The sequence below is a fragment of the Nansenia antarctica genome, assembly GCF_963989245.1.
Source record: "Nansenia antarctica genome assembly, chromosome: 6".
Lineage (NCBI taxonomy): Eukaryota > Metazoa > Chordata > Actinopteri > Argentiniformes > Microstomatidae > Nansenia > Nansenia antarctica.
In genome coordinates this window covers 7,655,340-7,679,977 of record NC_137676.1, presented here as the reverse complement: position 1 = coordinate 7,679,977, position 24,638 = coordinate 7,655,340, and the positions used below count along the sequence as shown (strand labels likewise).

The 24,638-nt window shown below is 44.7% G+C and overlaps 1 protein-coding gene across 1 annotated transcript; it reads right to left on the bottom strand.

Moving 5' to 3' along the window:
* Positions 1 to 498: 498 nt before the first annotated feature.
* Positions 499 to 23,747, bottom strand: nfascb (neurofascin homolog (chicken) b; the record flags this gene model as incomplete). The annotated part of the gene is made up of 25 exons (XM_080533559.1): positions 499 to 751; positions 1,573 to 1,626; positions 2,783 to 2,852; positions 4,485 to 4,616; positions 5,110 to 5,283; positions 5,757 to 5,879; positions 6,421 to 6,631; positions 7,082 to 7,197; positions 7,379 to 7,601; positions 8,590 to 8,660; positions 9,071 to 9,268; positions 9,915 to 10,016; positions 10,510 to 10,634; positions 11,004 to 11,151; positions 11,907 to 12,070; positions 12,375 to 12,486; positions 12,883 to 13,026; positions 13,708 to 13,839; positions 14,209 to 14,396; positions 15,355 to 15,466; positions 21,299 to 21,517; positions 21,949 to 22,071; positions 22,768 to 22,958; positions 23,452 to 23,557; positions 23,672 to 23,747. 25 exons carry the CDS (start codon positions 23,745 to 23,747, stop codon positions 499 to 501), a joined length of 3,567 nt encoding a protein of 1,188 aa, XP_080389685.1.
* Between the last annotated feature and the right edge of the window lie 891 nt (positions 23,748 to 24,638).

The window sequence follows — 24,638 nt, the reverse complement described above, 5'->3', positions numbered from 1 at the left end:
AGTAGAGTGTCCTTAGAGGTTAGTGGTATTCAGTAGTTCATAGGGGGTACTGGTTGAATACTGCACCAATATAGTCATTCCTGATCCCTAGCTGTTGTGGAAGGTTTTTAAGTGTCAGTGGAGGCAGGTGGAGGTAGAAATCGGAGAACAGGCTCGTTGGGTAATTCATGGAACGAAATCAGGAACGGTATCAAACACGTACAATTCCATGCGTTTACAGTGAGCACCGTCCTCCAATTTCTACTTCCACCAGCCTCCACCAGGTGGTGTAGATGGCATTCACAGGGGATTCAGAGTATGCCCATCTGATCAGTTACATGATAGTTCAGAGGAGGGGGGGGGGGGCTGCTGGGCTACAGTAGAGTTGTTGTGGAGGGTGTTTTACTGAACTGGTGTGCAGATGGCATTCACAGGGGACACAGACAGGGCACAGCCAGTGCAATAGGTTCGTAAGAGCTGCTGAGTTGTTGTTGTTGTTGTTGTTGTTGTAGAGGCAGGTTATGCGAAGGAGTAGATGGGGCTCATAGGGGAGTGGGCCTCCATACTCTCACTGTGGCTGTACTCGTCCCTCTCGTCCTTGTCCCTCCTGGTGCCGTCGTACTGGCCAATGAAAGAGCCGTCCTCGTTGAACTGGATCTCCCCTCCCTCGCCGTAGTCCAGCAGGCTCCCGTCGTCGTCACTGTCCGCCGGCCGCTTCATCATGGTCTCTACCGCCGCCTGGCCTCTCTGGACGTGCTTGCTCTCATCCTCCCTGGAACAAATGATAATATCATATATTCCATTTAGCTGACGGTTTTGTCCGAAGCGACTTACATTGCAGTGAGTGTATGTTTTTCCTGTATATTTGGTCACAGCGGGAATCGAACCCCCAACATAAGAATTGTTAGCTTCATGTTCCACCGACTGAGCCACAGAGGACCACCAAGGGGAAATATATCTCAGAGGCTATGCTGCTACTAAATGGCTGGCGGCTTTTTAAAAAATCTTTTTCCAGCCTACTAATGGCTTCGTTTACTTTCACTGACACCTCTTTGGTCCTCATGTTGACAGACATCAATAGCAGACGCAAAGGCAAAGCTTATAATCAATACTAGACATTACAGCTCTCTTATGCCTGCACAAAGGTGACAGAACACACCTGACTAACCAGAAACCCTGTCATGACAATTGTTGGTGCCCTGAAATAGAGGGACTATGTATACATTCATGAATATAAAGTGTCATTTCTGTACAAAAATACCCTTAAATAAAAGCTGACATTATATACTTTAACCTGATAGTAATTGTTTGATTTCTAAACTAATCCCAACTTTTGGAATATAGAGCCAATAGAAGAAAAAATCCTTCACTGTCCCATTACTTCTGCATGACACTGTATCAGAGACTACACTACACTGTATGGCCTGCTACTAGCCTTTCAAAAAGCCCTGGACCGATATTCCACTTGGTGTATGCACACCAGCTTCATTTATGTAATGACAACGTGTGACCATTTTGGGTTACCTGTAATAGTTGTTATAACTGAACATTTTTCCTCACATCTAACAATACTTTCACAAAAGTGTTACCTACCGTCTGCTATAGGGAAGGGTTGACACACGGGCTATCCTGAAACATTGAAACAGGCTGCGTGAGATTTGTGTCAGAGCTGCAGTGCAAAACATTGCTGTAAAATGTACTCTAATGTTGACTCTTTAATCATAACACTTAAAACATCGTTCAGCAAAGTCTAGATACTGGAAAGAAATACACAGAACTTTTCTGAATATGTTCTATACTGCCTCAGAGAAACAGTTGATCAGGTTATCAGTAATAAGTCAAAAGATAATATAAAAGTGAAAAGAAACATGCAGAATAATACTGTAGAAACGATGTGAATGGTGTCAATGTTTAGTCCTTTCATACCTTTCAAGTGACCTTCAGTAGTCCAATGCAAAAAGAAGATGAAAATTCAGAGACAAAAAATAAATTAAAATTGCCAGAAAATGGACAGAATAGGGGAGTTATCAGGAATAATGACAATGTTAGGTAAAACTTCATATTGTTGCTCTCTACCCATGTGGTGACAACTGTCATTTCTTGGGAAACTAACTGTCTAAGTTGTTGAATAGCAATTTAGTAACAACAATGTTACTACATAGGTATAGAGCAAATTTAGAGTGTTACTTGTACCATTATACTTTGTAACCATGACAACGGTAAAGTGCTGTTAGGAAATGGGATGGCATTTTTCACAGTTCAGTATTATTACCATGCAATAGTATTATACTGGTATTCCCATATGACTGTAGGTCACTGACCCCAACAACTAACCCTAACCCTTACTCTCTGGTATGTTTATAATATATTCCATTTAGCTAAATATATGAATATATTATATATAATGTTTAGACACTTCACTAAGATTTGAGATCCATTATTATGTACTTCAGCCTCCTCCACTGGCATAACATTCAGATTCTCTCTCTGTTGATGTGTTAACACTAGAACAGCCATTTGACCCCTGTGAGTAAAGAAAAATGTTATATCTTTGCACTCGATCAAACTTCAGGACCCTCCTTTCATGACTTTTCCTGGATATGTGCGTTCTACCACCCAGTATCCTTACATTTTCAAAATCACTTCAGGATAATCTAGTAAAAAAGCTATTTTGCTGTTTTTCTGTGTAGGAAGCGGGCTAATTTACAAGCGGCCAACTAGTGGTCGTTGTGTGTAAATAGCAGCTTGACCATTGTCTTTTAGTAGGTAAAAAAGGCACAGCTGTTCTAGTGTTAATACTTACCGATAGTCAAATGACCCCTCCTGGTCTTTATCATCCACAGCCTCCATTGGAACATCTTTCTTGTCCCGTACTGAAAATTAAATACTCTGTCATGTGACTCAAGCAGTCATGTAACACAAGCAGTAACATGTAATAATACAACTACATGAATAATGTTACTAGTGAATAGAGTGGATCTATATCTGGGTCCATGTTTACAATAACACAATTACTGAATGCTGTAATTATTTTCCATAGTTTACATAGCGGGGGAAATGAACCATGTACTGAATGTCACTTTGGATAATGTCGCTTTAAAAAAAATGTTATATCATATTTTAGAATATAATATATACAAACATATATAATATATAGCCTACAGTACCAGTCAAAAGTTTGGACACACTTTCCCATTCATGGGAAAATGTGTCCAAACTTTTGACTGGTACTGTACAATATATATATAATATCATATTTTATAATATTATAAGCAATACACCTCATCTGTAAACAGGTGAGTGTAGAGGGGAGCAGGTGAGTGGAGAGGGGAACAGGTGAGTGGAGAGGGGAACAGGTGAGTGGAGAGGGGAACAGGTGAGTGGAGAGGGGAACAGGTGAGTGGAGAGGGGAACAGGTGAGTGGAGAGGGGAACAGGTGAGTGGAGAGGGGAACAGGTGAGTGGAGACGGGAACAGGTGAGTGGAGAGGGGAACAGGTGAGTGGAGAGGGGAACAGGTGAGTGGAGAGGGGAACAGGTGAGTGGAGAGGGGAACAGGTGAGTGGAGAGGGGAGCAGGTGAGTGGAGAGGGGAACAGGTGAGTGGAGAGGGGAGCAGGTGAGTGGAGAGGGGAACAGGTGAGTGGAGAGGGGAACAGGTGAGTGGAGAGGGGAACAGGTGAGTGGAGAGGGGAACAGGTGAGTGGAGAGGGGAGCAGGTGAGTGGAGAGGGGAACAGGTGAGTGGAGAGGGGAACAGGTGAGTGGAGAGGGGAACAGGTGAGTGGAGAGGGGAGCAGGTGAGTGGAGAGGGGAACAGGTGAGTGGAGAGGGGAACAGGTGAGTGGAGAGGGGAACAGGTGAGTGGAGAGGGGAACAGGTGAGTGGAGAGGGGAGCAGGTGAGTGGAGAGGGGAGCAGGTGAGTGGAGAGGGGAACAGGTGAGTGGAGAGGGGAACAGGTGAGTGGAGAGGGGAGCAGGTGAGTGGAGAGGGGAACAGGTGAGTGGAGAGGGGAACAGGTGAGTGGAGAGGGGAGCAGGTGAGTGGAGAGGGGAGCAGGTGAGTGGAGAGGGGAACAGGTGAGTGGAGAGGGGAGCAGGTGAGTGTAGAGGGGAGCAGGTGAGTGGAGAGGGGAACAGGTGAGTGGAGAGGGGAACAGGTGAGTGGAGAGGGGAACAGGTGAGTGGAGAGGGGAACAGGTGAGTGGAGAGGGGAACAGGTGAGTGGAGAGGGGAGCAGGTGAGTGGAGAGGGGAACAGGTGAGTGGAGAGGGGAACAGGTGAGTGGAGAGGGGAACAGGTGAGTGGAGAGGGGAACAGGTGAGTGGAGAGGGGAGCAGGTGAGTGGAGAGGGGAGCAGGTGAGTGGAGAGGGGAACAGGTGAGTGGAGAGGGGAACAGGTGAGTGGAGAGGGGAACAGGTGAGTGGAGAGGGGAGCAGGTGAGTGGAGAGGGGAACAGGTGAGTGGAGAGGGGAACAGGTGAGTGGAGAGGGGAGCAGCTACGGTACCTGGGTACTTCCCCCCTCGGCTCCTCTTGATGAAGCAGACTATGAGCAGGATGAGGATGATGAGAGCGACAGCACACATCACACCAATGACCCAGCCCTGGGTGGACAGGTCCACCTGCTCCCGGGCATTCACTGGATGGAAACACACACACACACACACACAGACACAGACACAGACACAGACACACACACACACACACACACACACACACACACACAGAGAGACACAGACACAGACACAGACACAGACACACACACACATACACATACACAGACACAGACAGACACACACACACACACACACACACACACACAGACACAGAAACACGCACGCGCGCACGCACACACACACACACACACACACAGACACAGACACAGACACAGACACAGACACAGACACAGGCACAGACACAGACACAGACACAGACACACACACACACACACACACACACACAGAAACACACACACAGACACACACACACACACACAGACACACACACACACACACACACACACACACATGCACACTTGATTACAAAGCACTCTGTATCTTCATGATTAATAGCACAATGAAATATGCTAGACATGGGCTTTCCATGGCTCTTGTTGTCCCACGGTGTCTCACCTTCAGTGGTATAATGAGGTGACTCCTCTGTGTACCACTCCCCTATCCCCAGCTTAGTTAGCGCCGCCAGGGAGAATCTGTAGCGAGTGTAGCGGTCATATCGCCGGATAGCAAAACTAGTCACGTTTGGGGGGAATTCCTCCACACGCAGCTCCTCTCCCCGGGTTGCATTGACTACGGAGAGAGAGAGAGTACATACCTCACTGAGTCATTGTTTAGTTTAGTTTGGTTTATTTGTAAAGGGACAATGCCTATTAATGAACATTAAAAATGTAAATACGCCAGATTTAGCCAGAAGGCGAATTTGTCATCCGTAGTCCCTAAGGATAAGGATAAGGATGTCTGAGTTTCGAGACAGGTGACTAATGTAGATAGGTATATATACAGTTAATGAAGCTATGTACAGTATGGTATGTACAGACGTATAAATAGAGGCTATATCAAAAAGAGGTATGTGCAATGTGCAAAAAAAATTAAAAACATTACAAAAAAGGTACACTAAAAAATGACACATGTTGAGTACACACCTCAGTGAGCCATAAGGATGTGTGAGTTTATAGACAGGTGACTTACAGGTGACTTACAGGTGACTAATGTACTCTGGGGTCATTTAGCTCACCTGTCTGAGGTGTAAGTCTGTACTGTACCTGTCTGGTATTTGAGTTTGTATCCAGTGATGATGCCGTTGGGCTCTGCAGGCGTGTCCCATTCCACATAGATGGTTTCCAGATGTCTCTGCTGGATTCTGAAGGATCTGGGAGCAGAAGGAACTACGGACGGACGGACAGACAGACATACAGACAGACAGACAGGCAGACAGACAGACAGGCAGACGGGTGGGCGGGCGGGCGGGCGGACAGGCGAGCGGGCAGGCAGGGAGGCACACAGAGAGACCAACAGGCAGACAGACAGACAGACAGAGAGACAGACAGATAGACAGGCAGGCAGGCAGGCAGGCAAGCAAGCAAACAGACAGACAGACAGACAGACAGTAGATCAGCGGACAAAAAGTACACGTTTGGCAGTAAACATTGTGGTTTCACTTGGCTACAGAAACACAACTGACAGGAAATTATTTTTTTGGCGGGGGGAGAAATGTCATTAGGGCCATGCAGGCAGGATGTTGTCCTGTTCATGTGACCTGAACTCAAAAACATCCAGTTTTTTTTTTCTCACCACCCTTGTCAGGAAATGAGTGACGTGAGCTGTGACGCAGGAGGTAGAGCTCGTGGTGTCTACTGATCGCAAGGTCGGCAGATCCATTTACCTCAGCTAATTATTGACACATCACCTTGCTGCCGTTCCCCTTACCTCCCTCTGGTGTCGAGAACTGGATGGTGTTACTGGCGGGGCCTTCGTAGCGGTTGTTGGCCACCACTATGTACATCCTGTAGTTGCTGAAGGGGAAGAGGCCTGGCAGGACGCCGGAGAGACGAGGGCCCGAGGCCGGGAAGGCCTTCGACTTCATCGCCCGGCTGACGCTCAGCCACCTCAGCTGGCTGCTGTCTCTCCAGAAGTACACCTGGGAGGAGGAGAGGACGCAGAATGCAGCATGCCATTAGACTCAACTTTATTGTCATTGTCAGAGTACAAGTACCAGATAATGAAATGCATTATCACAAACAAACCAAGTCAATTTCCTGTTGACTCGGTGTGGTTTCCTGTACCACACCAAGTCAATTTCCTGTATGTGCGAATATACTTGGCAATAAAAATAATTATGATTGTGATAAAATAATAATAATAATAATAATAATAATAATAATAAATAAATAAATAATAATAATAATAATAATAATAAAGAAATGAAGAAATAATAATATGTATATAATTATATATATATATACATATAATAATAACAATAAATATAAATATATATTAAAAAATCTGATTCTGATTCTGAATAATTAGTAGGCCATTTCCCCCCCCAGACAGCCACCCCAGACGCCCCTACGGTTCCCAGTCATCTGACCTTGTATTCCTTCAGTTCCCCCATGAGGGAGCTGCGGGGCACGGGGTCCCAGTGCACGTTCGCCTTGGTGCTCTCTATCTTGGTCACCCGCAGATTGGTGGGGGCGTCAAGTGGACCTGGGAGACACAGGGAAGACCGAGGAAAAAAGGGTGTTAAAAAGTGTTAAGTGCTGGTGTTTGTCATGTTGATTATTTCAGCCATGTTTTGCGTTTCCATAGGTACATGGATCACTTTAGTGCTGATCACTAAAAACGGGTCTCTCTTCTGTTTTAGGCAGGTGGTTGTGACGGTACTCACGGTCTTCCCCAGAGTAGCCGATGACCACGTCCGACTCTGGGCCCAGACCGAAGTCGTTGGTCGCCTGGACCTTGATCTCGTAGGGCGTGAAGGTGTCGGTGTCGTAGATGTAGTATCTCAGCCATTTGGTGGTGCCGTTCTTCCACTCCTCCCGCGAGTCTCTCCTCCTCCACCACACCAGGTACTTCAGGTGGGGCCCGTTCCACTCTCGGTTGTTCAGCGGCTGTTCCACAACACGAGACATTCATTCATTAAATGGTAAATGGACTGCACTTATATATAGCGCCTTTATCCAAAGCGCTTTACAACGGCCTCTCATTCACCCATTCACACACCAATGGCGGCAAGCTACCATGCAAGGCGCCGGCCCGCTCACTGGGAGCAATTTGGGGTTCAGTGTCTTGCCCAAGGACACTTCGACATGTGGCCAGCCGGGGCTTGAACCGCCGATCTGCCAACCTTGAGATCATTAGACGGCAGCTCTACCTCCTGAACCACAGCCGCCCCTTTTTTTTTTCATTCTTATTCATTCGACGGTCTATTTGTTGGAGCTAATTGCATTTACTACGCAAGTTTATTTATTTATCCTCTCTGACCACTTTTTGCTACACCTTACATCTTATTTACTTATTTATTTTAGGGGTGGTGGGAGGGTGGTTGGTTCTGATTTGGGGAATATATACAGTATATATATATAAATAAGAAAAAATAAAGTACATGTAACTGTTACAAACTGTATACACAGAAACATCACTATTGATTTTGACTGTTGTATACGTAGATCATTTGTTTTGCTAATTGTTTACAATAAAATCAAATCAAATCAAGTTTTATTTGTATAGCGCATTTCTCACAAGACGCGACTCAATGCGCTTTGCATACATTCTACATCAGTGATGCCCAGCCCTGATCCAGTGCTACGGGCCTTTGTCCCAGCTCAGCTCTGACACACCTGATTCAGCTTATCTGAATCAGTTGATTAGTTTAAATCAGTGTGCAAGCACTAGGCTGGAACAAAAACCTGGACCCACTGCAGTTCTCCAGGACCAGGAGTACCATTGTTCTTCTACATCATGACAGTCATTCAATGTTTGACGCAAGTTTGCTAGAACAGACTTAATCAAGTTCTTCTTCTTCTTCTTCTTCATCATCTTCTGTTTCTGATTCTGATTCATCTCTTGAACATAATAACAGCTTTAAAAGTGCATCACCTCCCAGCTGATCTCCATGTTGTTTCTCCAGCTGCCGACTCCCCTGATGTTCTTCGGAATGGCATCAGGAGCTGAGTGTAGCAAGACAACAACTTTCATTGTGAGTATCATAGTCTATCATTTGGAAGAATGACAACCTCCACTGTCAGTGAGCACTGCAGCCCGAAACAATTAATTCCTTCTTCTAGCATTATAACTGCTAATGGCCCCTGGCCCTAGCATAGATTTCTTTTTCTTTGCGATGACTGATGGATAGACGATTAACTTGCTTACAAATGCATTTGTTGTAAGTCGCTTTGGATAAAGGCGTCTACTAAATGCCAAAAATGTTAATGTAAATGTCAGTGATTACTGCAGCCCACAACAATTCAATGAAATGAACAACGAAAGCAATGAGCAATGAAATGCCCATATCCACCATCATTAATCAGACGAAACTGCACTCAGACAAGTCAATCGACGCCACAAACATCTAACCCACGTGCGCCGCTGGTCTGGAAGCGCATGGACGGTCGACTGGGCCGACTGGCCCCGATGGCGTTGACGGCGGTGACCCGGAACTCATAGCTGATGAACGGCGACAGTTGCAAGATGACAGAGTTGAGGTTTCCAGGGTAGCTTGACAAGTTTCTCCATTTGCCAGGCAACCAGTCATCTTCATCATACTGCACCAGGTATTCTGTGACAACAACAACAACAACAAAACAACAACTACAATGAAGAAGGCACTGATTATGATTCATCACATACATACTGTATTATGCTAATGCTATGGCCAGAGGATGCAGAAATGAACAAAACAACCCGACGATGCATTTTAACAACGGTCTGGGGTCGACCCAAGGTTCAGATTCAGATTCAGATTCAGATTGAATATAATTGTCATTGGCAGAGTACAAGTACAGAGGCAACGAAACGCATTCGGCAGTGCGCCATGTTGTTGGTTATTTGCAGTACTCAAGTTGTAAAAGGAAATCAGGGGGGATGGTGGATTTTATCATATGGGGACAATTTTAGCATCCCCACAGCGTCAGTGACGTGTCAGTGACTTCAGTGTCAGTGACTTGGTAAAAATGTCATTGCATGTGTGCGTGCCCCCTCGCCCACAGTATTTGACTCAAAATGCGCAAAACTAAATGTTGAAATAGCAGTAATACCACGTTCACTGATAAAATGACATAAGGGATGGAAAGGGGGGATGGGCAGTTTTAGAAGGGGGAAGATTTTGACCGTTTTTATTTCAGGGGGGGATGCCATCCCCCCTCATCCCCCCTGAACTTGAGTGTTGGTTATTTGGTGAACTGACAGGCGTGCAGGGCTCCTACCTCTGATGGGGCTGTGGTTGCTGTCTCCCGGGACCCAGGTGAGTCTCACGCTGCGCTCAAACGGGTCTGATAACTGCAGGTCAGTGGGGGGCTCAGGACGGTCTGGGAGGAACAGAAGTCGATTGATGATTATGAACATTACATTTGAGGAACATTTATATCATGAAATGTGGTTTCTGCAATACACAATATCTCTGTTTTACGGTTACATGTCCGATGGAAGAGACTGTGTGTGTGTGTGTGTGTGTGTGTGTGTGTGTGTGTGTGTGTGTGTGTGTGTGTGTGTGTGTGTGTGTGTAAGGAACAGAAGTCGATTGATGATTATTGATTATGATAATTACATTTGATGAACATAAATGGATAGAATACATTTATATCATGAATATCGTGGTTTCTGCAATACACAATATTTATGTTTTAAGGTTACATGTCCGATGGAAGAGACTGTGTGTGTGTGTGTGTGTGTGTGTGTGTGTGTGTGTGTGTGTGTGTGTGTGTGTGTGTGTGTGCGTGCCTGCATGCCTGCGTGCGTGCATGCGTGTGCGTGTGTGTATGTGTGTATGTATGTGTGTGTGTGTCTGTGTCTGTGTCATACCCATCACCATAAGGCGGGCAGAGGCAGTGTTGTAATCCATCTCAGTCTTTATGATGCAGGTATAGTTGCCCTCGTCACCTCTGTTGACGTTGGTGATCACAAGAGACGATTCATCCAATGAATTCCTGAAGATCACAAACAGGAAATATTACTGGTGACCAGGTACCAGGAAGTGAGTACGATCATATATGGAAAAACAACGACGGTAAGGTTAAATCATTGGTGATATGAAGGCTGTATTATCGGATGTGCTGCTTTCTTTATGGTATATTTGTGTTTGTACTAGCATAGCAGTATACAACTTACAATGAGTGTAATTGTGTATGAATCTCCTTTAAGTTGTGGGTTAGGGTTAGGGTTAATGTTCTTTGAATAAATTTGTTTTTTGAATAAAAAAAAAAAGGTTAAAAAAAACAACTAAAAACCAATGACAAAACCACCTGATATTGCAAATAGGGCATAAAGGTTACGTTGTGTTAAGTGCGAAGGCTCACCTCCAGCCTATGATGAGGAACTGTTTGTTCTTCATCCAGGTGGTGGTCAAGGTGAGGGTGACGTCGTGTTTCACCTTACACTCAAAGCGGATGTCGGCACCGCGGAGGACTCTCAGATTACTTGGCCGTTGAAGGATTTTGGTGGGCTCTGAAAGAAAGAGTAGATACCACAGCTCCTTCCAGCAGGTAGACGCTTCAGAGTCCCCAGGGGGGTATTAAATCAACGTTGCTAAAGTAAAAATCCAGGCTTATTATGATACATTTCGCAAGATTTATCAAAACCATCTGTGTTTATTTTGATAAGTCCCGCGGGATTTATCCAAAATAAGTCTGGATTTTTCCGTTAGCGACATTGATGGAATACCCCCCAGGTGTAGGCTTAACCGCTTTAACAACTCCTTTGTCCCCCTGTGCATCAAAGCCCGAAATGGCGAGTCAGCCAGAGGCAAACCCCAGTAACTCTATTAATTGTGACTGTACTGTGTACTGTTTCGTTCTCTAACTGTGCTGTGTTGCATGATGGGAAGTGTGCAATTGTTATTTGTTGTTGTGTTGTGTTCTAACAGCAGACACTGTTTTTCTTTCTTTCTTTCTTTTTAAACATTTATTGGGGGTAGTGGTGGCTTAGAGGATAGTGACTTGGACTGGTGATCAGAAGGTGAGTTCAAATTAGTTCAAATCCCACCTGGGAACATCACTACCTAGTGTGCCTTTGACTCGAGTAAGGCACTTAGCCCTAAGTTACCTCAGGGCGACCGTAAGACGTTTTGGATAAAAGCGTCTGCTAAATGGTTAAAATGTACTATAAAATCTTACCTTATCTCTTACTAAACCATCTACAGCACAAGCCTAGATCTTCACCTCTGCAGATGTTGTAATAAAAGTATTATTGGGATTATTCACCTTTGACCTCTAATTTGACCTGGTTTTCGTCCCGTCCTGCGATGTTGCTGACTATGCACACGTACGTCCCCTGGTCGTCCATGCGAGTCCGTCTGATCTCCAGAGTTCCGTTGCTGTGGGTTCTGAAGCGGCTCCCATCCAGAGAGCCCACTCCATACTTAGTCCTGTCCAGACACACACACGCACACACACGCACATACACGCGCACACACACATACAGTACACGCATACACACACACACACACACACGCACACGCACACGCACACACACGCACACACACACACACACACACACACACACACACACACACACACACACACACACACACATGCTTATTATAGTCCTATGAGGTATTAATAAAAGCAGCCTTTGGGGAAGACCATCATAACCTCACCAAGTAGATTTCCTGTATGAGCAAATACACTTGGTCAATAAAAGAATTCTGATTCTGATGAACCCGGCCTCACCAGCGCATCTCAGGTACAGGTGAGCCGAAGTACCGGCAGTGCAGGAGGGAGCGGGCGCTCTCTACGACCTTGATCAGCTCATTCTTGGGCCCGAGTATACGGGGCGTTGCATCTACACAAACAGAGAAACCACAATAACTGCTAGGTTAAGAGTTCACACACCGAGAAGACAGACATGAAATGGTTCGATCAATAATGTTTTGTTGTTGAAAATCAATGACACACTCGCTAATCTAACCAACACAGCTTGTTTTGTGAGCCTGCATGCTAACAATGTAAAGTAACGTTATAGTTAACCAGGTAGCAGTGGGGATTACTCACCGAATCCATTGCATTGCTGTGTTTTGGCTTGACTAGCGAGTTTGTGTCATGATTTTCAACAACATTGAAATGTATTTCCATGTTTTTCAAAATAAAAGTCTGAACATTTCGATTGGTTGCCGACTTGTGGCCCAAATCACCAGACCGTGTCACATTATTTTCTCTCCAGGATAATGAGGTCTCTTACGCAGGATGTTGACGAAGGCGTTGGCCAGCAGGTAGCCGTACTGGTTTGAGGCGTTGCACTGGTAGACAGCAGTGTTCCCAACGTTCACTGACTTGAAGACCAGGTTATCCCCGGACACCTGCCTGTTAGGGACCGGAGTGGCAGCTGGAGCAAGGAGATGGAGATGGACAATACAGTGTGATCAGCAGGTCATGAGTTCAAATCCCACCTGGGGAACACCACCACTAGTGTGCCCTTGAGTAGGCACTTAGCCCTAAGTTACTCCAGGGAGATCCTGTCCCTGTGATCTCTAATTGTAAGTCGCTTTGGATAAAAGTGTCTGCTAAATGGTAAAGCTGTACTGTGACTCTTCTATAACCCACACACTAGCATACTAAGTAGTGTGCGTCGCCAATACACCATTTTCATACTATGTAGTATGTGTAGCGGATGGGACTTATGACCCAGCGGAAGTCAATATCCAAATGTGGATACGGGGCCACAGTTTACCTGTTGTTGTTGTAAGTAAGATGAATCATGCTACTGTACTTTACAGAACTACCAAAAACAGTGTACAGTAGGTAGGGTGAATTCAGGTAAGAATGGGACATTGGGTAATGTGAGACACCTAAGCTTCGGTGTGTTTATTTCTAGTTCAAACAAAAGTCTAGTCATGATTTCAGTCACATGACATCCATGCTAAACCTATAGTATAAGTCCTGTTGACTAGTAGATGTTGTTAGAACAGAAAATAAACACAGGTGTCCCACATTAGCCAATGTCCCAGATTATCCGAATTCACCCTACAGTTAGTAGTAGGGTGCAGTAGGTGCAGTAGGTGCTTACTTTCGATTGGTTCTCCGTTGATGAACCAGCGTATGGTGGGCCGGGGGATGCCGTCAGAGCTGCATACTAACTTCCCGTTGGCCTCTGGGGACAGCACCAGGTCCTTGGGCTTCTCCAACCAGAAGGGAGCCGCTGTCAAATACGTATAAAAACATACTACAATATCAGTTATGCAAAAAACATATATATATATTTTGTAGTTATTTATTTTAACATTTTTATTACTACTCACTACTATTACTTTTCAGTTTGTAAAGCGTCTTTGAGCGTCTAGAAAAACGCTATTATAAGTCTAATGTATTATTACAATAAACTACGCACAGATGGTTCATAGCAAACGGGCCATTACTTCTAATAGTGAATGAATTAGTGAAATGTCAAGTTCAGGTCAAAGATAAAATGTATACATTTTATGTGAGAGTTAATATCTTGAATACAGTATGTCCCCCTATACTCCTCTGTATGCTGGTGTGATGGAAAGACGCTGAAGAGGAGCCTAACCTTTGACTCTGACAGTTATTGTGTGTTCAATATATCCGATCTTGTTGGTGGCAGTGCAGAGGTATTCACCCACATCATCAAATGAGGCCTTAGGGATTTGTATCAGCTTGTTGAAGTTCTTCACCTTCATGTTGTTCGTCAATGACAGTTCCTCTCCGTCTTTGGTCCATGTGATGTAAGGGGTTGGACTAATATGGTTAAAACAAATCAAACATACACCGGTATGGTCATCACAGGGCAATTTGACCAGTTACCCGACAGACACTACCTTTATATGGGGTTATATCCTGAAAAACATTTGCTTGAATAGCATTGTATTGAGTGCACTATTGGAGTGTCCTCTAGGGGCGCACTTGAGTAGGATGTGTTAGTACCCTGTAGCCTACCCTGTGATTGAGTAAGTAAAGAAAACATGTTGAACTCCAGCCACCACTTTTGCTTGTTCTTAAAATATCTTGCAAGAACACAACAAATGGAAATACACTTTAAAAAAGACTTTAACCTTCATGGCAACAATGAATAAACATTGGGGATTTGGGGATTTAGGTTTTAAGTAGATCGTTTTCCATAGTTCTACACAAATTAGTTCTACATACTAAAAGTGTTCTTCAAAGGGTTCTCCCAGAGGGACTGCCAAAGAACTCCCTTGGGACCCTTTTTTCTAAGAGTAGACTACTGTGACTTCTTAAGGCTGAGGGCCCCAATTTAATTGAGCAAATGGTGCTAAGCAGAGCAGAAAATACCTCACAACTCTACAGCATACTGTACAGCATTCTTTTTTTATTGTAGCTTGTTTTTTGAATTATTCTAGAGGTTTTCTGCCTGAAAATGTATTGCATATCATGGAAAACCCTAGACCCAGTATTCAGAACTCCCATCAGATTATTTCTCATTGCGTCTATTAGAAATATTACGGTAAAGATGGCCGACTTTGCGTCTATTAGAAATATTATGGTAAAGATGGCAGACTTTGCCCCAATTTTACCAGGTTTTGCACATGCACATTAGACATTAGCCACTTAGGCTAATAATAATAATAATAATAATAATAGATTTTATTTTTTTAATTATTTAAGCTCTTTTCTCAGACTCAAGGACACTGTTCCAAAAAAAGAAATAAAACCAAAATACAGAAAGCATACTCACACTCCACCAGCGATGCACTCCAGCAGCAGCTCCTCCCCCTGCAGGACCATCTGGGTGCTGGAGGAGCCAGCAGGGGAGAGCAGGGTGGGGGCGGCCTCAGCCACCATGCGGGCTGGGGGGGGGAACACAACACAACTCAGAGTTGACTCTAACGATCCAGGAGGAAGAGGCTTGTCTCACCTTCAATAAATGGTAAATGGACTGCACTTACATAGCGCCTTTATCCAAAGCGCTTTACAACGGCCTCTCATCCACCCATTCACACACACATTCATACACCAAAACTTCCTCCAACTAAACAAGAGATAATTGTAAACAGAGATAATTGTATTCGGTGCACCTGACAAAAGATCGAAAGTCAGTGCAAAACTTGATTCTCTCTCTCTTCACAGTAAAAAACAGGTCAGAAATCTTGGTGTAATTCTAGACTCCGATCTAAACTTCAACAACCACATAAACTCAATAACTCAATCAGCCTACTATCACCTGAAAAACATAACACGAATGAGAGGTTTCATGTCCAAGCAAGACCTTGAAAAACTCATCCATGCATTTGTTTCGAGAAGACTTGATTATTGTAATGGTCTACTAACAGGCCTATCTAAAGGAGCTGTTCGTAAATTGCAGCTCATCCAAAACGCCGCTGCTAGGGTCCTAACAAAAACAAAGAAATTTGAACACATTACACCAATACTGAGATCTCTGCACTGGCTACCAGTCTCTCAGAGAATTGAATTCAAAATCCTCCTAATTACATACAAATCACAAAATGGTCTTGGACCAAAATACATATCAGATCTCCTCCCACCCTATATTCCCGCAAGGTCCCTAAGGTCAGCTGAGACCAATCAGCTAATAATTCCAAGAGTAAAAACAAAACACGGTGCAGCAGCTTTCAGTCATGCTGCTGCATGCTCCTGGAACAAACTCCCTGAAGAAATCAAACAGGCCCAAACCCTTAAAATATTTAAATCTAAGCTAAAAACCTTCATGTTTTGCACCAGTTATGATTAAACACAAACACTTCTATCAATGTATTTTTTCCATTAACTATTGTCTTTTTAAATGTTTTATCTATTTACTTCTTATATTTGCTTTTATTCATTGTAATTTTTATTTTCTTATGCTCCTCTTGTGGAGGGATGTGGAGGGATATGGAGGGATATGGAGTGGTGTAGAGGGATGTAGAGGGATGTGGAGGGATGTGGAGGGATGTAGAGGGATGTGGAGGGATGTAGAGAGATGTGGAGGGATGTAGAGGGATGTGAAGGGATGTGGAGGGATGTAGAGGGATGTAGAGGGATGTAGAGGGATGTGGAGGGATGTAGAGGGGTGTAGAGGGATGTAGAAGGATGTAGAGGGATGTGGAGGGATGTAGAGGGATGTGGAGGGATGTAGAGGGATGTAGAGGGATGTGGAGGGATGTGGAGGGATGTAGAGGGATGTAGAGGGATGTAGAGGGTTGTAGAGGGATGTGGAGGGATGTGGAGGGATGTGGAGGGATGTAGAGGGATGTAGAGGGATGTAGAGGGATGTGGAGGGATGTGGAGGGATGTAGAAGGATGTGGAGGGATGTAGAGGGATGTAGAGGGATGTAGAGGGATATGGAGGGATATGATTAAACACAAACACTTCTATCAATGTCTTTTTTCCATTAACTATTGTCTTTTTAAATGTTTTATCTATTTACTTCTTATATTTGCTTTTATTCATTGTATTTTTTTATTTTTTTTATTTTTTTTTAAATAATGCATGTAAAGCACTTTGAATTGCCCCTGTTGTATGAAATGTGCTATACAAATAAACTTGCCTTGCCTTGCCTTGCCAATGGCGGCAAGCTACCATGCAAGGCGCTGGCCCGCTCACTGGGAGCAATTTGGGGTTCAGTGTCTTGCCCAAGGACATGTGGCCAGCTGGGGCTCAAACAGCCGATCTGCCAACCTTGCGGTCATTAGACGGCAGCTCTACCTCCTGTGCCACAGCCGCCCCTTTCCAATGGCTGTTCAAGTAGATATGGATACAGTGCCCTCAACAAGTATTGGCTCCCTTGGTAAAGATGAGTAGAAAGGGTTATAAATAATTAATGTCTCACTGGAAAAAAATAGAAACATCCAAGTAATTCAATACGGTGAACAAGTTCGCCGACGACACGACAGGGATCGGCCTGATTACTGACGGCGACGAGGCGGCCTACAGGAGTGAGGTTGACCATCTGGCTCATTACAGCCAGGCCAATAACCTTGCTCTCAACGCTGACAAGACCATGACCCCATCACCATCAACGGGTCTGCTGTGGATAGGGTAAACAGCATCAAGTTCCTGGGGGTTCACCTCACCAACGACCTCACCTGGGATGTACTCACCAACCAAGTGGTGATAAAAAGCACAACGTTGCCTCCATCTCAGCCAGTGAAAAAGTTTGGCTTAGGGCCTAAGATACTGGGGGGCCTTCTTCAGAACCAACAACCGAGAGCATCCTGACAGGCTGTATCACTGCCTGGTACGGGAACTGCACTGCCCTAAACAGCAAAGCGCTGCAAAGGGTAGTGCGGACAGCCGAGAAGATCAGCGGTTGTGTGCTACCCTCCATCCAGGACACCTACAGCGACCGGTGTGTCAGAAAGGCCCTCAAGATTATCAAAGACCCCAGCCATCCAAATCAAAAACTGTTCCGACTACTGCTGTCGGGGAAACGGTACCGTAGCCTCGGGGCTACAACCCAGAGGATGTCGAACAGCGATTCACCTCAAGCAAACAGGCTCCTTGGGAAATGCACAGATTCTGTAAAAGTAAACTTATTCTGAGTAAAATAAATCTGTCAGCAAGAAATATTTCTAACAAAACCACATTTTTCTCTAAATAAATCTACTTCAATTAAAGGTTGGATGTTTGTCATTTTTGTGACATTAAGCTAATTCACCAAAAGGGTGAAAAAAGTGTTTTAATTTATTTTAAATACCAGAGGTGCCAATAATTGTGGAGGACACTGTATACGGTGGTGGTGGGGGATTGACCTTAGTGACTATACCCTGTGGGCCATAGATGATTGCATCATACCTTCCTCTGCCTAAATCAACAGGAGTCAGAACACATTTTGTCCAGGCGGGTCAATGTTAGAAAGAGGGGGTCAGAGTGTTAAAGAAGAGGGGGTGTAACTTTGGTTGTATAGAAAATGAAAAAGAAAAGGAGCAGAGGACAAACTCACCACTGCACTAAGTCATGATCAGTCATTTTAGGGATAGTCTGAAATAAAACAATATGTAGTCCGTAAGTATGCTTAGAGAGGTAACTAAAAACACACAGCTTTGAGCAAAGAGGGGGTGGAGCCACTGTACGAGGCAGCTGTTTAATAAGGGTAAAGAGCCAATCAGTACTGGCAAGTTAGCGTAACATCCCTTGCCTTCCGATGCACACTACGGCAATGCAATACTTACACGATGTACAGCCCTGTGTAAGTAATGGAACAGTGGAGCATTTGTTCGTCTTTTGGCTCTACAACTCGAAGTTTGGAGAAAAAAAGGATTTGCCCAAGATTTGCACAACACCATCTGTGAAACATGGGGCAGGGGGTTTGGGCATGGAAAGCTGCCACTAGGACTTACTAACTTTGTCTTAATTGACGGTTGTAAGTGCTGACGGCAGCAGCAGAATGTATTCTCAAGTGTACAGAAACATCTTGTCTGCAAGATGAAAAATCTTGTCTCCAAAATTCATTGGATACTTCATACAGTAAAACAATGACCCAAAACATACTGCCATAGCTAATAGGGAGTTTTTCGGGGGCCAAAAAGTGGAAAGTTCTTGATTGGCCAAGTCAATATTCAGATTTAAATCTGGTGGGGTAAATCGGTAGAAAACTGAAATGGGTCGAAAAAGTGCTTCTTTTTGACTTCTCATAAATCCGTCCCATTACTTTTGAATGAATGAATGAATGAATGAATGAATGAATGGTCTTTATTGTCATTGATATAGTACAGGTACCAAACAACGAAATTTGGGAGGGGGGGCTCCCCTGGTGCTAGGAAAGAAAAAAAAAACTGAAAAAAAACAAGAAGGTAAAGGAGCTGGTTTACATAAATAAAGGCTATATATGTACACTATCGACTATACTATACTGTACAAATAAAACACTGTGCTGTACTCTATGCTATGCTATACCTATTCTAACCTATTGCTGTACTCTATGCTATGCTATACCTATTCTAACATTTCCTATTCTCTGCAACCTTATGTACCCTAGGGTTGTCATATTGCACATAGTGTTATTGCACATTCATTTAAAGTGTCGCAGTTTGCAGGCTTGAAATGTACACATTTGTGCCTCAGCACTACACCTGATTTTCAATCCAGCAGCTGCCATCAATCCGTCCAGACTGTCCAGGGCCCAGAACCTAGGTCTTTGCTGTGTTCAGGGCCTGGATGGCCCTGGGGTAGAAGCTGAGCTTCAGTCTGTTTGTCCTTGCGAACATGGTCCTGTACCGCCTGTTCGAGGGCAGCCGAGCAAAGTGTTCGTACCCAGGGTGGGATGGGTCTCTGGAGATCTTGGAGGCCTTCCTGAGGCAGCGTGTGTTGTACAGCTCTTCCAGAGAGGGGAGGGGGGCGCCGGTGATCTTCTGGGCCGTTCTCACGACTCTCTGTAGCGCATTCCTCTCTGCGGCTGTGCAGCTGGAGAACCAGTTGCAGATGCAGTAGGTGAGGATGCTCTCCACTGCGCAGCGGTAGAAGGCCACCAGCATCTCCTGTCCGATGTGGTCTTTCCTGAGGACTCTCAGGAAGAAGAGCCGCTGTTGTGCCTTCTTGATGATGGCTGCTGTGTTGTTCTTCCAGGACAGGTCATCCTGTATGTGCACCCCCAGGAATCGTAGGGTTGAGACTCTCTCCACACTCCCTCCGTCGATGAGCAGGGGCTGGACCTCAGATTTTTTCCTCCTGAAGTCCACGATGATTTCCTGGGTCTTTGACTGGTTCAGCAGCAGGTTGTTAACCTTGCACAGCTTGCTCAGCTGCTCTACCTCATCCCTGTACGCCGCCTCGTCCCCCCCCGAGATGCAGCCCTCCACGGTGGTGTCGTCTGCAAACTTTACGATGGAGTTGCTGGGGTGGACGGGGGTGAAGTCGTAGGTGTAGAGGTTGGAGAGGATGGGGCTTAGCACGCAACCCTGGGGGGACCCAGTGCTGAGTCTGAGGGCTGTGGAGGTGTGGGAGCCCACCCGCACCCTCTGGGGGCGGTCGGACAGGAAGTCCTTGATCCATGCACATATAGAGTGTGAAAGTCCCAGGTCTAGTAGTTTGGTCACTAGCCTGTCTGGAAGGATGGTGTTGAAGGCAGAGCTGAAGTCCACAAAGAGCAGTCTTGCGTAGCTGTTTCCCCTCTCCAGGTGGGATAGAGTGGAGTGGAGAGTCGTCGCGATGGCGTCCTCTGTGGACCTGTGGGCTCTGTAGGCGAACTGGTTTTTTGGGCACCCTGAAACAGGGGGACTAGGCATAAAAAGTGTTGTAATTTCTGAATGGGGAAACAAATATGTACACAAATACCATCAAATAAAAGCTGGAATCTACTTTAGCCCCATAGAGGTCGTTTGATTGAAAATCCAAACCTTTGACTTCCGTAGTGTAGAGCCAAAAGAAGAAAACATGCTTCACTGTCCCATTACTTACACAGGACACTGTATTAGCTCTGACAACCATATTCCACATTGTTTTTGTGACAGTACTGACTGTGTGTGTGTGTGTGTGTGTGTGTCCGTGTGTGTGTCTGTGTGTGTGTGTGTGTGTGTGTGTATCTGTGAGTGTGTGTGTGTGTATCTGTGTGTCCGTGCGTGTGTGTGTCCGTGTGTGTCCGTGTGTGTGTGCGTGTGTGTGCATGCGTGTGCGTGTGTGTGTGTGTGCTTATGCATGCATGTGTGCGTGCGTGGGTGCATGCGTAACAGGTGAGAAACCTCACTTGTTAGGACTTTGACCACGACGGGCCTCTTCTGTTGGATAATATTCTTGTAGGGGAAGCGGGCGTTGCAGCAGTAGTCGGTGGCAGAGTCGTTGATCACGACGTTGGAGAAGTACAGGTCTCCGTTCACCCCCATGGACACCCTGCGGTTCGCCTTCACAGGCAGCATGGTGGGGACAGGAGCCTGGTGAGGCCAGTTGAAAGGTCTGGCGAATGAACCTGGAATGGAATTATGAGGTGTTTAGATATCCTGGTCAAATTATGTTTGGAATTTTTTCTATCTATCTTTCTAATATAACCACCTGCTTATCTGCTTTCTTTACCAGATGTAAGATACTGTTACAGTACTTCCTAATACATTTACATTTTATTTTACATTTCAGAGATTAAGCACGTTCAGATGCTTTTTGTCCAAAGTACATTTGTCTAAAGTAAGCCATCAGTCATCGTAAGACAAAAAAAAAGAGATGGGTCTTCAGTCTACGGCGGAAGACAGGTAGTGACTCTGCAGTTTGTTTATGACGGGACTCGTAATACGATGCACGTAGACGATGGGACTAGTCTAGGTGTTACACAGTAATGACAGTTGACAGTTGACAGTTGATAGTTGACAGACAGTTGATAGCTGCCGTGATGTAGGAGGTACTCACAGCTGGTCATCCAGTAGGTCTCAGGTTTGGGCGGGCCAGGATGAGGGTTGCAGGAGAGGACCAGAGAGAGACCAACACTCACCACCACGGGCTCCAGCACCTCTCTGGGCCAGAGCGGGGCCCCTGACAGGGACACAGAACCACACCAGGTTAGACGGAGGAACTTCAAAACAGAGTGGTGCTAAGTGGGCTCCTTGGGACAACCCTACTGTACCCTAAACGTTGCACTAAGGAGCACTATATGAGATCTTTTCTGCCATCTGCAAGACTGTACAACTCCTCCTCTGGCTGGCTCGATCTGGGTGATCAGAGTCAGGCTGAAGGATGTTAAATCTTACCTACTGTATATAAGGTCCCAGATCTCTATTGTATTATGTCTTTATTTAGCATTTGTATCTATATTGTTGTTTTGTGGTCTGAGCTGCAGTAACACCTGAATTATCTATCTATCCATCCATCTATCTATCTATTTATCTATTTATCTATCTATCCATCCGTCCATCTATCTAAACCCTTACCCTAACCTTATTAACCATAAACGTAGCTCTTACCAAATCCAAACCAGAACCATTTTAAATCTCAACTTCAATAGGGTGACATCAGAGTCAAGTAAGGATCCCACTTGTCATTTACACTTCCAACAACAGGGACCAAACTCTCCTTACAGAACCTCTAGTTCTGTTGTTTTTGTCTGACTGTTTGTCTGACTGTTTGCTTTGTCTTAAGTCTTGTCTTAATTATGGCCTGTGAGGTGGATGGCCTGGCCTGTGTCTTTGGTATATGCAGTACTTGTCACAACAGATTAAAGTCTCAGCTTACTCGACAGGCGCAGCTGGATCTTGTTTGAGTATGCAGAGCCATACTCGTTGGACGCGATGCACTGATACTCCCCCTCATAGTCTTCGGGTTCGTTCCAGGCATAGATGTCTAGCGTCCCAGAGCGCCTGCGCATCGACGCCTGAGGGTCCCGAGCCACGTTGAAGTACTTCCCATTACGCCTCCAGGAAAAACTTGAATTGAATGTATTCATATAATCAAAAGTGCCAAGCAAAAAAAAGAAAAGAAGAAGAATGTATCACTACATTTGTACATTTACATTTTTGGTATTTAGCAGACGCCTTTATCCAAAGCGACTTACAACAAATACGTTTTTGTCTAAGTAAAGTGAATCATCTATCCGTCAGTCATCGGAAGAAAAAGTAATCTATGCTAGGGCCAGGGGGCCATTGGCAGTCATAATGCTAGAAGAAGGAAGAATTAAGATGATTATTTTGGTTTTAGTTTATTTACAGTAGACTGTATGAGGGGGTAGAGGGGATGAAGAGGTGTTAGGAGGGACATTACTATACACTTGTCACTAATGATTATGAATGTATTTATTCACAATGACAATCAGGGTCATACAGTACAAGAGCTGTCATAACACTTTAATGATGTACTCTAGGGTTACTCTCGTGTGCTTTGAAACAGTCCAGAGAATGCTCAGTATGTCTCAGTTCTTACATGGGCTGGGGGTTGCCTCTGGCCTCACACTCTATGACCATGGTGTCTTTGGGGTCCACGATGTGATCCTTCACAGACTGTTTTATAATGGTTGGAGGCTGTCTGACTGTAAGGTTGAGAAGTCAGAATCAATCACTCTAGCACATTAGGATCAAAACCTGAACAGTATATGAACACGACTCATGTCATCTAGCAACCATAATGGGTGTTATTGACTTACTTTCCAGTGGGATTTCGATAGCAGACAGATTTTGCCATAAAAGCAGCAATAGAGTGGATTTCACCAGTGTCCCCATCGCTACAGCAGGATGGCCTCCAGCAATCCTGTTGATCTGCCAAATGTCCTTAACTACAGTATTGGATGGTGGAAACAACAAATCGATTAAGCAATATACTTTTCTGGAAATTTAAAGGAACAATATTGTTTTGTAATGCAATTTCCCGCACAAATTGAAATGCCATGCAGTCCCCAACAAGGCGATGATTTATCTTAGTCCCACTCTACCAACTGCAGTGTCACACACTCTAACATAGTCTCTTTGTCATTGTGTCACACAATAGATCCACCAACACAAGCCCCGGGCTCAATTCCAGTCTATGCCATTCTGAAAAAGGAGCCTCCATCCCACAAAACTTTTCCACAGTTTGAGGCAAACAAAAGTAGCCGATAAGGTATTAGCAGGACAGAGTTTGTTAGATTAGAGAATACTGTAGCCCCCCAGACCCCCGCTAAACCAAATAAAAATAAAATCAATATCAAATAGTACTTCTGAATTAACATCAGACAGGAATGTCCAGAGGACTGATTTCAATCAATGGAAAAGTAAGATATAAAAAACGATTCAAAAGTAAATTTTCTAAAACTTTGAATGCACTTCAAAACACCTTAAATCGCCCCAATATATATATATTCAATTTAGCTGATGCTTTTATCCAAAGCGACTTATGACATATATATTATGGTCCCAGCGGGAATCAAACCCACAACCTTATCGTTGTTAAAGCCATGCTCTACCAACTGAGAACCACAACAATATACCTGTGTGGTAGTAATTACCCTTCATTCCCAGCTTATTATAACATTATTATTACCGTACCTTTCACATGTAAAGTCCTTCAGGTAACGTCCAATCAGGGATCACTCTTCCACGTCACCATGACTCTCCAGTGGATCGATAACTTAACTA